The sequence below is a fragment of the Chlorella variabilis genome (assembly GCF_000147415.1).
Source record: "Chlorella variabilis unplaced genomic scaffold CHLNCscaffold_1, whole genome shotgun sequence".
NCBI classification, from domain to species: Eukaryota; Viridiplantae; Chlorophyta; class Trebouxiophyceae; order Chlorellales; family Chlorellaceae; genus Chlorella; species Chlorella variabilis.
The window spans coordinates 1,903,771-1,916,275 of record NW_005435087.1 but is presented as its reverse complement, the minus strand read 5'-3'; the positions used below and the strand labels follow the sequence as shown (position 1 = coordinate 1,916,275).

The 12,505-nt window shown below is 66.9% G+C and overlaps 4 protein-coding genes across 4 annotated transcripts in view; all 4 read left to right on the top strand.

The window, feature by feature from the left end:
* CHLNCDRAFT_133405 (hypothetical protein) overlaps positions 1-58 on the top strand; it is a gene marked incomplete at both ends in the record, with an annotated part of 406 nt that extends 348 nt beyond the window's left edge. Inside the window, one exon of the mRNA XM_005852131.1 lies at positions 49-58. Coding sequence (XP_005852193.1) covers positions 49-58 — 10 coding nt within the window. The remainder of the gene's footprint in view (positions 1-48) is intronic.
* Positions 59-1,517: 1,459 nt separating this feature from the next.
* CHLNCDRAFT_133404 (hypothetical protein) lies at positions 1,518-3,093 on the top strand (the record flags this gene model as incomplete). The annotated part of the gene is made up of 3 exons (XM_005852130.1): positions 1,518-1,669; positions 1,780-2,288; positions 2,468-3,093. The coding sequence occupies 3 exons, from the start codon at positions 1,518-1,520 to the stop codon at positions 3,091-3,093; spliced, it is 1,287 nt and encodes a 428-aa protein (XP_005852192.1).
* A 1,814-nt stretch (positions 3,094-4,907) lies between these two features.
* Positions 4,908-6,328, top strand: CHLNCDRAFT_18754 (hypothetical protein; the record flags this gene model as incomplete). The annotated part of the gene is made up of 4 exons (XM_005852129.1): positions 4,908-5,041; positions 5,233-5,437; positions 5,608-5,980; positions 6,174-6,328. Coding segments are annotated over 4 exons (867 nt in total), but the record flags the coding sequence as incomplete, so codon positions are not given.
* A 1,520-nt stretch (positions 6,329-7,848) lies between these two features.
* The window catches only part of CHLNCDRAFT_49581 (hypothetical protein), a gene marked incomplete at both ends in the record, with an annotated part of 11,811 nt that continues 7,154 nt past the window's right edge, over positions 7,849-12,505 (top strand). Inside the window, 11 exons of the mRNA XM_005852128.1 lie at positions 7,849-8,090; positions 8,186-8,270; positions 8,479-9,003; positions 9,164-9,235; positions 9,910-10,258; positions 10,426-10,654; positions 10,858-11,024; positions 11,191-11,346; positions 11,581-11,697; positions 11,876-11,987; positions 12,219-12,360. Of these exons, the coding sequence (XP_005852190.1) occupies positions 7,849-8,090; positions 8,186-8,270; positions 8,479-9,003; positions 9,164-9,235; positions 9,910-10,258; positions 10,426-10,654; positions 10,858-11,024; positions 11,191-11,346; positions 11,581-11,697; positions 11,876-11,987; positions 12,219-12,360 (2,196 nt within the window). The remainder of the gene's footprint in view (positions 8,091-8,185; positions 8,271-8,478; positions 9,004-9,163; positions 9,236-9,909; positions 10,259-10,425; positions 10,655-10,857; positions 11,025-11,190; positions 11,347-11,580; positions 11,698-11,875; positions 11,988-12,218; positions 12,361-12,505) is intronic.

Below are 12,505 nucleotides of genomic sequence, written 5' to 3'. Positions count from 1 at the left end.
CGCCAGAAACCGTGCCGCCTCGCCGCCTTTGCTGCCGCCTGTCACCAGCGCTGGCTGACCGCCACCGTTGCGCTGCCTGCAGTCCCGCCCTGAACCCCCACTCTCATGTCCACCCCCTTTGCTCTTACCGCACCACACCTGCTCCACGACATGCAGTACTGTCTGCCCGCTCACACACTAAACGCTCGGTGACCTGTCAGTTGGCCTGTCCTGCCTGTTGTTCTACTGCTTCATCCCTCCTTGCTCGAACAACAAAGTCTGTGTTGCAAGCTTGTTCTTGCTGAAACCAGACTGTAAGCCCACACAAGTCAAGTCAAGTCAAGGCGGTGGCCCTGGCACCCTTCAACGGGGCGGTGCAGCTGATGCTCCCCGGCTGTCCTTGTGGCGTCGACATGTAGGAGTGCACAGCTGCACAATCAGGCACCCAGCAGCTGACGGTGGCAGCGCTCGCATCCCTCTACACATGGACAAACTTTGTCCCGCAGAGCGGGATGTGCCCAGCACACCAGCCTCGCAGAAGTGCAGCACCGCCCGTGCCGCCGACTACACGCCACCGCCTGTGCACCCTTGTGAGTGCGCCACCCGGTCTAAACAGGGCTGCAGGCTCTGCCATTCTCATACTGTACCGCACCTATTGTTTCGCGGGGCCAAAAAATAATTAATGCCAAGAATGCACGCGAAAATTAAGTTTGGTAGCGTGTTTGGGCGAACTTTCTCGCGAAAATTAGGTGCCAGCAGAACAATTGTACTGCTGACCTCCAGTACACCATCAAGAAGCTTCTTTGAGAACAGTGGGTCACTGGTCGTCCTCCGATGCCTTCTGATCACATCAACAGGCCAGTGTGGTGCGCCGATTTTTAGGTGCGCCGATGATGAATAGGTGGCTGCCACACCCCGTGTAAGATCAAACTCAGGAAAAGCGCTGCAACAACACGCCCAGCACAGCTTGTATTGCTGCTGCCCCCAGCAGTACACGCGAACATTAGGTTCAGCGCGAAATTTTCCTGCGTTTGGGGGCGCGAACATTAGGTGCAGCCCGAAATTCGCCAAAACACTCGCGAAAATTAGGTTCGCGAAACTTTTAGGTGCGGTACAGTACTCATTACACAACGGCCCAACTCATGACAGACGCCCCATGCCAGTGGCCAGGAGGCTGCCAGCAGCCTGCCACAGGCTTGCCGCCACACCGTGCATGGGTGCCATGGGGATGTGAAGGGGGGAAGCCCCGGCCAGCTGTCCCGAGCCGTCGGATTCCGGATGCCGCCCGGGCACGTGGCCCCGTAGCCCAGCATTGCGCCAGCTGGTGGCGCTCCACCCGCCACCTCATTTCGTGCCGGGTGGCACGCCATCTGGCAGGTGCCAGGCCACCTGGCGGGTTGCCTATTAAACCAGGCCGTTTTGCTCCTCCTCCTCAATTCCAGCAACCACACATCCATCCCAAACACCAGCAACGCTCCCCAGCCCCCTTGCTCCTCCATCTGCTCACCCTGCTCTCTGCCAGGCAACATAACACAACCATGGTGGCCGTGGTGCAGCTCCCTTCCTCCTCTCCCTTTGATGCGGACATGAGCCGCCAGTCCAGCAGCCTGGAGCTGCGCAGCTCCTTCCACAACCTGTCTTGCCGCATGTCCAGCCGCCTGCTGTCCGCCATGTCCCACGCCCCTCCCAGGTGAGGCACTGTGCTGCAATCGGAGAGAGGAGACCCGCTGCTGCCTTCAACCCTGCCCACCTTGCATCCTGCTCACCGCTGCCCCGCCCCCGCCCTCCCCCTGCCCGCAGCGAGAGCGGCCCCCAGGGCACCGTGCGCCCTCTCACCGTGGTCAACGACCCCGCCGCCTGGAAGGCCTGCGACTGGGCCGGGCGCGAGCATGAGGCGGTTGTGCAGCTGGACGGCGCTGACGTGGCGCAGCTGAAGGAGGCGGTGGCGGCCTTCATGGCCTCTGGCCGCCCCCTGTCCGCCCTCAAGCGCCCCGCCGACTTCCCGCTGTCGGGCGGGCTGGCCGACAAGCTGGCCGGCGCACGGCGCGACCTGCTGCGCGGCCGCGGCTTTGCGCTGCTGCGCGGCGTGCCGGTGGGGGAGTGGAGCGAGGCGGAGAGCGTGGCGGGCTACATGGGCCTGGGCGTGCACGTGGGGCGGCCCCAGCCCCAGAGCAAGGACGGCAAGCTGATCAACCACGTCAAGATGCACTACGCACCCGCCGGCGCCCCCGCCTCCACCCTGCCCCAGCGCGAGCACGCGCACAACCTGGAGTTTGGGGTGCACACCGACGCGCAGGCCGACGTGCTGGGTGAGCCCTCGCCGAGCCCTCGCGTGCCGCTGCCTGCAGTGCCCCGCCGCCGCTGCTGGGGTGCCTGGCGCCGTGCTTCCCGCCCTGCCCCGCGCCTGCCCGCTCTCTGCTTTGCCAAGAAGTGAGGCCACGCCAACCCGGCTGACTCCGCTCCCTGCTGCTCCTCCCGCCACCTGCAGGCCTGCTGTGCATCAACCAGGCCAAGGAGGGCGGCGTCAGCAGCTTCTCCTCCACCCTGGCCGTGCACAACGAGCTGCTGCGCCGCGGCCGCAAGGACATCGTGCGCTGCCTGGCCAGTGGCGGCTGGTACCGCGACCGCAGCCGCTACCAGGACGTGCGCCCCGGCGACAGCCCCGTGTGGGAGATGCCCGTCTTCTCCTACCACAAGGGCTACCTCACCACCCACTACAACAGCTCCCACTACCAGCTGTGTGCGCGGCGCTACCCGGAGCAGGCGGGCCCGCTGTCCGCCCTGCAGCTGGAGGCGCTGGCGCTGTTTGAGGAGATCGGCAGCCATCCCGACTTCGCCATCAGCTACCGCCTGCAGCCCGGCGACATCATCCTGCTCCACAACTCCTCCGCCCTCCACGCCCGCTCCGCCTTCAAGGACGGCGACGCGCCGCACGAGCGCCGCCACCTGGTGCGCCTGTGGCTCAGCTGCGACGACGACCGCCCGCAGCCCGCGCACCTCGACTTCCCCCGCTCCCACACCGAGGGCTACGACCGCGATGCCTACCAGGGCCTGATGAAGCCGGCGCCCTCCCAGTTCCACGTGCCCCTCAGCCAGGAGGCCGACGACCTGTGAGCCCCTGGCCGGCACCGCTGCCCGCGCGCCTGGTGCCAGGCATCCCAGCCACTGTACAATGTGTTCCTCTTCCACCTGTACCTCTATGTAGCCTTTCATTCATCCATTTGTTTCCTGCAAAGAACTGTACCCTCCCTTCCTTGTCTTCATGCATCGATCCATGCAACAGCATCTGTCCCTACTTGTTTCCACCGACACCACTTCAGCGTCTGCGCTGATCTCAGGCCGCATTCTTGTAAATCAACCACTTGGCTGCACCAGGCAGGCAGGCAACATGGATGGCCCTCGCCAGCCGGCTCGAACTGGGTGGATGGGTAGCGCCGCAGAGTGTGGCACGCGCTGCGCCAACCCAACGGCCACCTGCTGTCACTGCTTGCACCAGATCCAGCACACACGCAGCCTGCTCTGCACCCTCCCCACCCAGACAGCTCTCGCCAGTGAACTGGCCGTGCTGCTGACCGGCCTGCAGCGGCGCAGTGCCCGCTGACCTCCCCTCCACACTCCTGCCTGGTGTATGCCCTGCACCAGTTGTCCGCAGGATGGTGTGCTTCCTCTTCCTGCCCAGTACCCAGACCGGCACACCCAACACGCTCCCATCAGCAGCGGCGTGCCGAGTGTGCATCACAACAAGCTGAACAGCAACCAACATGGTTGGAGCAGGAAGGTTGCTCAGTCTGCTATGCCTGCGACGCGTGCGCTGCCCAAGGTCTGCTCACGCGGCCTATCATAGCAGGGTGACTGTAACACAGTGTCTGCTGCCCCGACGGCGACCAAAACCCTGAGACGCTGCCATCTGTGATCTGCATGCCGGCACCATTTTGCACCACACAGGAGGGCCCCCCAGCCAGCTTCTCACCTACAGCACCCACATACAGGGATGTGGAAAAACCGAAAGCTCCACACAGCGCCAGTGTGCCAGGGCAAAAGAAACGGTCAGCTCCCTCGACCTAGCTATGCCATCTGGCAAGACCACCAGTCAACCACCCCATGATGGCACCTTTTCCAGATGGCAGGCCACGTGGCAGCCTCCCATGCATGCACATATCCGCAGCAATTCGACTTGTTTTTTCTCTCTCTAGTGCTCTTCCTCAGTGATTGCCCTCTGCAGTCAGGTGTAAAGCCCTTCTCACACAACACTTCTCGACCAGCCTCTCCAGATCCAGGCCTTGCAAGCCCCCAGGAGACGCTACAGGACGGGCAGCATGCAGCAGAAGGTGTTCATCCTGCTTGTGGCGGGCCTTACGCTGCTGGCGCGCCCCGCGGGTGAGTCCATTGCCCATCACCGCCCACTGCCTTGCAGCGTCGGCCTCGCGCCGTGTGCGGATGAGCGCAAGCTCCTGCGCTCAACACAGCCCCACCATGCACAGCCCAATCATGCATTTGTGCGGAGAGTGAGGTTTCACAGCGCCCAGTGGCCCCAATGGGGCGGATTCCCGGCTCCCTCACGGCCAGCTTTCGGTTCTGACGCGTCTGACCCTCACCTCTGTCCCTCGCTCCCATTCCGCAGCCGCTCGCTGCAACTGCCTGATCGAGAAGGGCGACAACCTGCACGACGTGAGTTGGTGTGCCACCCGCCATGCATGCGGATGTTGCTCAAAACACCATGCTGCAAGATTGACCGCCAGCGCGGTCATCCGCTCCCTCTCCTGCACCTCTCCTTCTTCGCCTGAGCGCTCAGTTGGCGATGTTTTTACTTAACTGTGGGGGCATGACGCCTGCCACCCTGTGGCGCTCGGCAGAAGGGCTCGCTGCTAGTGGATCTGTCCAACACGCGGCAGGCCGAGACGCAGCCGCTGCTGGGCATCCTGGAAGGAAAGTTCAGGTTGGCACCAGAGGAGGTGGCGGCGCTGCAGTCGAAGCACGGCGTGGGTGAGGATGAGCTGCTGTCCCGCCTGCTTGGTCCCGCCGCCGAGCTGGCGAGACCCCCAATCTCCTCCTTCCACGTCGGGTGCGTCGCTGTACTGCCTGCTGCTGCCATCGCTGAGCGCCTCTACCTGCATCCACACACAAGATCCCGGAGCCTGGACCGCAGCATTGCTCAGCGGAGCCCCCAATGGATCCAGCGCTTGTGGACCGCTCCTCCCTCTCCCTCTCCCTGCATACACATACACTGCCACCCCTCGCACACCCACTGTGCAGCGCGGTGGGCCTGGGGTCCAGCGGCGCGCTATACGTGGGCGTGAACCTGGAGTTTGCCCGCCTGCCCCTGTACAACTCGGTGCACGCCGAGCAGTTCCTGCTGGTTAACGCGCTGCACCACGGCGAGCGGGAGATACGACAGCTGGTGGTCTCGGCGGCACCCTGCGGCCACTGCCGCCAATTCTACTCAGAGCTGGCCTGCGCGGTGGGTGGTCGGGGCGGGTGTGGGCTCGGGGTGGAAGTGAGGGGAAGTGCAGCAGTGATGGGAGCCTGCAGCGGCCTAGCCTGATGTCAACATTCTGTCCCTGCCCCCCCGCCAGCAGCGTTGCCAGCGTTGCGCCTCCACCCCCACCCTGGCCCCACCGTCTGCCGCAGGAGAGCGTACGCTTCAGCTTCCAGGGCGGCAACTACTCGCTGGGCCAGCTGCTGCCCATGCGGTTCAAGCCCGCAGACTTGCTGCCCGACCCCGCCACGCCTTTGCTGCTGCAGCCGCAGGACAACCGCGTGCAGCTGACGGCGACGGCGCGCAAGCTGCTGAAGGCGCGTGCCGGCGATGCCGCCTTTGAGCGGGCCGCCGCAGAGGCGCTGGCCGCGGCGGTGGGCAGCTACTCACCGTACAGCCGGTGCCCCTCGGGGCTGGCCATTGTGACCCAGGCGGGCGGCGTCTACAGTGGAGGGTACGTGGAGAGCGCTGCGTACAACCCCAGCCTGCCGCCGCTGCAGACGGCCATCGTGGCTGCCGTCATAGGTGCGCATTTGGTGTGAGGGTTAAGGTGGTGGGCGACGATGCTGTGGCAAGGGCCAGCGTTGGGCGCTGCAGGTGGCAAGCACTTGCTGGTGGCAAGCACTGTGCCGTGCTCTTTCTGCTCTTGCTCCTCGCATCCATCGCTTCGCCGCGCTTGGCACATATGCTTGCCCCGCCTCCCTGTGCCAATGCGCAGACGGCATGCCCTACACCGCGGTGGATGAGGTTGTGCTTGTGGAGCTGGCTGACGGGCAGGTGCAGCACGCGCGCACCACCCGTGTCGCACTGAAGAAGATTGCGCCACATGCCAGGCTCACGGTGCTGCCAGCGGAGTGGGCTGCGTCCAGCTAGCAGAGGGCAGCAAGCAGAGGGCAGCAGCGGCACAAGGCTCCTTGTACACTAAACATCTTCGTGCCTGGCCTGCACACCGCATCCCCTTTCCTGTCACCCCAGCACATTCCTGCACTGATTGCACATTTTATTGGCCTGTCTCAGCACATGCAGAGCAGGAAGGTTGCTCGGTCTGCTATGTCTGCGACGTGTGCGCTGCCCAAGGTCTGCTCACGCGGCCTATCATAGTGGGGTGACTGTAACACAGTGTCTGCTGCCCTCGGCGGCGACCAAAACCCTGAGACGCTGCCATCTGTGTTCTGCATGCCGGCACCATTTTGCACCACAGACAAACACAGGAGGACCCCCCAGCCAGCTTCTCACCTACAGCACCCACCGCGTTGGGTGGCCAAATGATGTAAGCGCTACCATGCACCCAAGGCACACTCTTCAGCGCTGGTGCGGCGGATGGCCGCGGGTGGCTGTTGTCCTGGCATCCGTGCCTCAGCGGTCAGCCCGCCCGCCGTGCGGCTGTTGCGAGGCGGCTGCCAGCTCAGCAGTGCTTCTCCGACATGTCGCGCGTGGCCGGCATCGCCTGCTTCACGCTCTCCACCGCGCTCTGCAGCAGCAGGCAGACGGCAAGCAGTGTTGGTTCGCCCCGGCAGCCTGGCCACAGCAGCTGTGTATGCCTGCGCAGCGCACAACATGTGGCCGCAGGGCTGGCAGGCGGGAAGCGCACCGAGGCGGCCTCCTTGACCGACTGGACCGCGCCGCCGCCACCTGCAGGCACAGCAGGCGGCACCCTTTCTGTGAGGGCCGGCGGCTCCCCACCGGCAGGCGTGCCCCTTCTCCCGCTGCGGCTCACCCTCGCCAGCGGCAGCCTCGCGCCCGGGCCCCATGTCGGCCTGCCTCTGAACGGCCTCTGTGGGAGCAGGGCAGCGCATCGATGGGCTGATGTCAGCCAGTGGGACGGGAGCCACTCCTCCAGAGTCGAACGTCAACAAGAAGCTGCCGAGACGCCGCTGCTGGCGGCGCCCGACACTGCACCTTGGACCGAGGGCAGGGCGAGTCGCTGCAGCTGCCAGCAGCCCTGGGGTCAGCCTCACCGTCGAGCGGCTTCTCAGGGAAGTTGTCCTTGGCTTCGGCCACCATGCGCTGGGTGCCCTCGTCCTGGCCCACCATGGGATCAGAAGACATCTTGGCTGGCTCCCTGTGAACTTCTTGAAGAGCAAATGAGAGCAAAACGAAAGACAGAGCTGAGAGCGCCTCGTCATTTTCCTGCCCTTTCTTCCAGCACACCTTCATGTAGCAGCCATTCTGGGTTGCCCCTTGCTCTTGGTGAGGTCCTGCTGAGCAAGATGGCGCAGCCAGCGGGCGTCTACAAAGTGGAGGCCTCCAGGAGCGGTCATGCCAAGTGCCAGGGCTGCAAAGAGCCGATAGGCCAGGCAGGGGAGCCTCTGTGCACTGCCTGAGCAGCTCTGGGCAGCAGCAGCTGCCGCAAGGCCTGTGGGGCTGCAGCTGCAGCTCCAAGTTTGAATGCGATGCCTGCTATTGTGTCGTTTCCCGCTCGCCCCAGGATCCTGTGCGGCTGGGGGAAGCGTGAATTGGCAGCAGGTTCTGGAGGCAGCAGCCCCGCCGCGCACAACGGCCGCGACAGCTGCCCCGCGCCCACCAACCTGACCGCCTCCTGCTCCCACTTTTGCTGCGCTTCACAGGGCGAACTGCGTCTGGGCGTACTCATCGAGCACTCGAGCTATCCCAACTGGTTCAAGTGGCGCCACTGGTGCGCGGAGGGATGGGGTGCTGGGTGCTCAGCAGGCTGGCACCGGCAGCCACAGCCGTGCGAGCGCTCTCACCAGCATCGCTGCTGCCGCGCAGGACCTGCATCACTGCCAGGGTGGTGCAGAACATCGTGTGCGCCGACAACCTGGAAGGCCTGGACCTGCTGAGCGACGAGCACCAGGTGGGTGCACCGCGGCCGAGCAGCCGGCATTCCGGCGGCTGTGGTGCCGCGGTGCGCAGCGTGGGTGCTACGTCGCAGCAGCACCCAGCAGGCACCCGGCCGCGAGCCACAGTACACGTCGCCCCGGCAGGGCAAGCATCCGTTTGCCGCTCCCTCCCATGCCAGTCCCGCCCCCCAGCACCTCCCCAGCGCCTGCCGTGCCCTGCAGGAGGTGGTGCGTGGCACGTTTGAGGACCCGCCGGCGCCCAAGCCGCGCAAGCAGGCGGTGAAGCAGCGGGAGGTGGACTCTGATGGGGAGGAGATCGAGAACCAGCCGCCGCCAAAGCCGCGCAAGCAGCGCGCCAAGCGCAAGCCGCAGCAGCAGGCGCCTGCACCGGCTGCCACTGCGCCGGCGGCGCCTGCCGCGCCGGCGGCCGGCCGGCCCGCGTCGCTGGCAGCGCTGGGCGTGCCCGCCGGCGCGATGATGCCGCCAGGGGTGCTGGGGCCTGACGGCCAGCTGCGGTCGCACCTGCTGCCCTTCCTGCCCATGCTGACGGGGGTGGACCCTGCCAGCCTGCCTCTGGTGCTGGGGCACCTGGCCCTGAACATCAGCCAGAACATGCAAGCCTTCTCGAGCCTGTTTGCGGCACCGGCGCCGGCGCCAGCGGCGGTGCCGGCAGCCGGGCCGGGGCAGGTGAAGGGCGAGGATGGGGAGGATGGGGAGGATGAGGCAGCGGGCGAGGTGGAGCGCGCGGTGAGGCAAGCGAGATGCTGGGGCCGATGAGCTTGCATTAGCTTCACCTGCTGTGCACCTGCACCTGCTTGTGCAGCCGGGCACCATGCTGCGCACCCAAGCTCTGCCCCTCCCCGACATCCTGTTGGAGCTAGCCGCCCTGCCCGCCTGCCCGCTGCAGCCGGTCCGCAGGCACCCGCCGCGCAAGGCGACAGCCAAGAAGAAGAAGAAGCAGGACTCGGACGACGAGTGGGTGCCGCCGGCTGAGCGCAGGCGGCGCGGAGGGCGCCGGGCTGCCGGCTGATGGACGGCGACGGGGGCCGCCGACGAGCGGCAGACGCGAGGCAGCGGCCGGGTGCGAATACAAGAACAGCCGACTGTATACTATTATTCACACACGCTGCATGTTTGACTTACAATGATGACCTACGTAGTGAGCCAACCCCTGCAACAGGGCAGTCGCTGAGCCGGCGCCTGCGCTGGCCGCCAGGCGGGAGCGGCGTCGCACCCACCGGCCATCCTCCAGTCGCCGAACCCATTCTAATCCGGCTTCAACTACCATCCAGCGACGCTAGGCGTCACAAACCATGGGCTAGGAGGGAGTTTACAGTGCCGAGCAGCCATTTGCCAGTGGGCCCCAGCAACCATGGCGGCCAAGGGCGGCACCAGCAGCACACAGGAGCGGCTGAGGGTGCTGGGAGGGCGCGGCGTGGCCTGGCTCTCTCGCAAGACAGGTGCTGGCCCTTCAACCGCGCCGCTGGCTGCCCGCACGGCCTACCCCCTCATCGAGCCTCAATATCAATCGCTGCAAATGCTGATTGGAGGCGGGAGGAGGCCATCGCGCTGGCACCGCCTTTCGCCTCGCCGAATACTGGGCTTCTGCTGATTTGCAGCGCTTCCCAGGGCGCAGCCTTGCTGTTCTTGCAGCGCCATGCGCGGTTGCACTGCGCAGGGGGCAGGTTGGGACAGTGCGGCGCGGAGAGCGGCAGCTCCCGCCACCGCCGCCAGCAGGCTCCGCAAGGCAGCCAGCGCTCCACTGCCCAGGCGCCTGCCGGCCCCTACGCCATGACCATGCCGCCGCGGCCCTGCCCCGCGTGCGGTGCAGGCTACAACGCCGACCAGCTGGCGGCGGGGCTGCAGGTGGGGCTGGGCGTGTGCGTCATGCTGGCCGCGCTGTCGCCGCCGGCGGTGTGGAGCGCGCTCTCCCTGCAGCCCGCCGCCATCACGCCCGTCTATGCCGTCGTCACCTTCTGCGTGGTGCTGCAGCCCAACCTGGGTGCGCTCCCGCAGCAGCGGCCGCAGCAACCGCGGATCGGACGCAGGCGCCCTCGGCGGGGACGCACTGCCGGGTTTTGGGCTGCTACTGCGGGCACTGCGCCCTCTCTCTCTCACACGCACACACACACAGCCCTGCTCCTCCCGTCCCCCCGGCCCGCACCGCAGGCACCGCCTCCCAGTTTGTGCTGATGCGGGCGGCGGGCGCGGTGGTGGGCGGGCTGTGCGGCCTGCTGTGCATGTACCTCACCTACGCCGCCAACGGGGGCAGCTACCAGCAGTCTGCCACCAAGGCGGGGGCCATGGTGGCGCTCCTCTCCCTCTTCTCCTTCGTGTTCTCCCTGTACCGCTTCCGGTACCCGCGGTACTGGTTCGCCTTCACGGTGGCCACCTTCAGGTGAGGCATGCCCATGGCCTGCATGTGCGCATGCAGGGGAGGACAGGGAGGTGTTGAAATGCCTAATGCCAGGGCTGTGTGCATGCTGTGGAGGGCCTCAGCTGGGGCTCAACCCAGACGGGGAGCGGGCGGCGCACCGTCCCGCCTGCTTCCCAGCCATCCTCCGCCGCACCACCGCCTCCCCTCCTGCCCCCCCCATGCAGCATGCCCATGGTGGCTCTCAACCCCTACCACCAGACATACGTGGAGCACCAGGCCCTCTTCTACTGGTGGCTGCAGATTGCGCTGGGCATCGGCGCTGCCGCCGCCGCCTCCAGCCTCGTCTTCCCCGTCACCGCAGGCAGGCTGAGGGTGCCGAGAGAGAGAGAGAGTGTGTGTGTGTGATGGGGGTGGGTGATGGGAGTAGATGTGGTGAGGACGGCACAAGGCGGCGTCTGTGTCGCCAGCCTGGCCCCGCCCGCCGGCTTGGCCACGCGTCGCGACCACCCGCCGCCGCCGCCGCCCCCGGCACTGCTGCCCCTTACCGTCCGCCGCAGGGCGCAAGGTGCGGCTGAAGACGGCCGAGGCGCTGCGCGGGCTGGCGGGCCTGACCTCCGCCACGGTGCGCCACATGGCGTGCATGCCGCTGGGCGCCGACGGCCTGGCGGCGGGCCTCACCGGCACGCTCGACGGCCACAACGCCATTGACACGGGTGAGGCTGGCGGGCTGCCGGCGTGTGCAATAACACACACTTGATGCAGCTCTGGTGGTATGATGCAGCTGGTGCTGTGGGCGGGCTGGTGCTGTAGGGCCCCCGGGTGCTGGGTGGCTCCGCCAGGGAGGGCCCCCCTCGGGGCTGTGCGCCATCCAGCCTGCCGCCAATTCCCAGCCGCCCCCGCCGCCCCGCCCCGCCCTGCCCCGCGTCCACCCCTCCCACCCGCCGCAGGCCTCAGCGACTCCTTCCGCCCGCTGCACGACGATGCCACCGCGGTGGGGGCCTCCATCGCGCAGGCCCGCGCGCTGCTGGGGGTGGTGGGCACAGAGTGGAACGTTTACTCAGCTGGTGGGTGGGCTGCGCACCTGTCGGGAAAAGGGCAGGCGCGGGGCGGCGGCGCTGGGGCATCGCATGCGTGTGCGCCCTGCTGCCGTCTATGCCCCAGCACCGTCTGTGCCCCGGCGCCGCCCAGCGATGCTTCCACACCCGCGCATGCCCGCCGCCCCGCCTCCCTGCCGCCCCGCAGCCCACACCTTCCCGCGGGAAGCTTACGAGATCCTGCTGCACATCAACCGAGCCTACCTGTCATCCATCATGGCCCTGCTCTACCCGCTGCAGAGCGGGCGCCTGGCGCTCAGGTGTGCGCGGGCGTGCGCACGCGTTTGTGGCGGCGCCGCCCCTGGCTTTGTCACGCATCACACGCATCGGCTGCTGTCGGGCAGCGCGCAGCGAGCAGGAGCCTCCTGCCGGTGCTGCGCCTGGCGGCCGAGCAGCCCGGCCAGGCAAACGCTGGTGCGGCGCCAGCCTGGCGCCAGCCTGGCTCGCCCGCGAGCGCAAAGCGCGCGCCCGCTGCCCGCGCGCGCCTGCAGGGCTGTGCACACGATGGGGCGTCAGTTCCGGGAGGCCGCCGACCTGCTGGCTGCATGCATGCTGGCCGCAGCGGACTGCATCGACAGTGGGGGCAGCTATGAAGAGGCGCTGGGTGAGGCCCTGGGGGCGGCGGGGGCGGCGGTGGGACCAAGGGAGAGCAGCCCTGTGAATGGCGCATCCCGAGCTTCCTCGGGATGCAACAAATGCGGAGGGGCTCGCAGAGCCGCTGCTGCTGTCGGCCGTGTGTCGGCGGTTTGCGGCGTCGGCGGCCCCGCCGGTCCGGAGC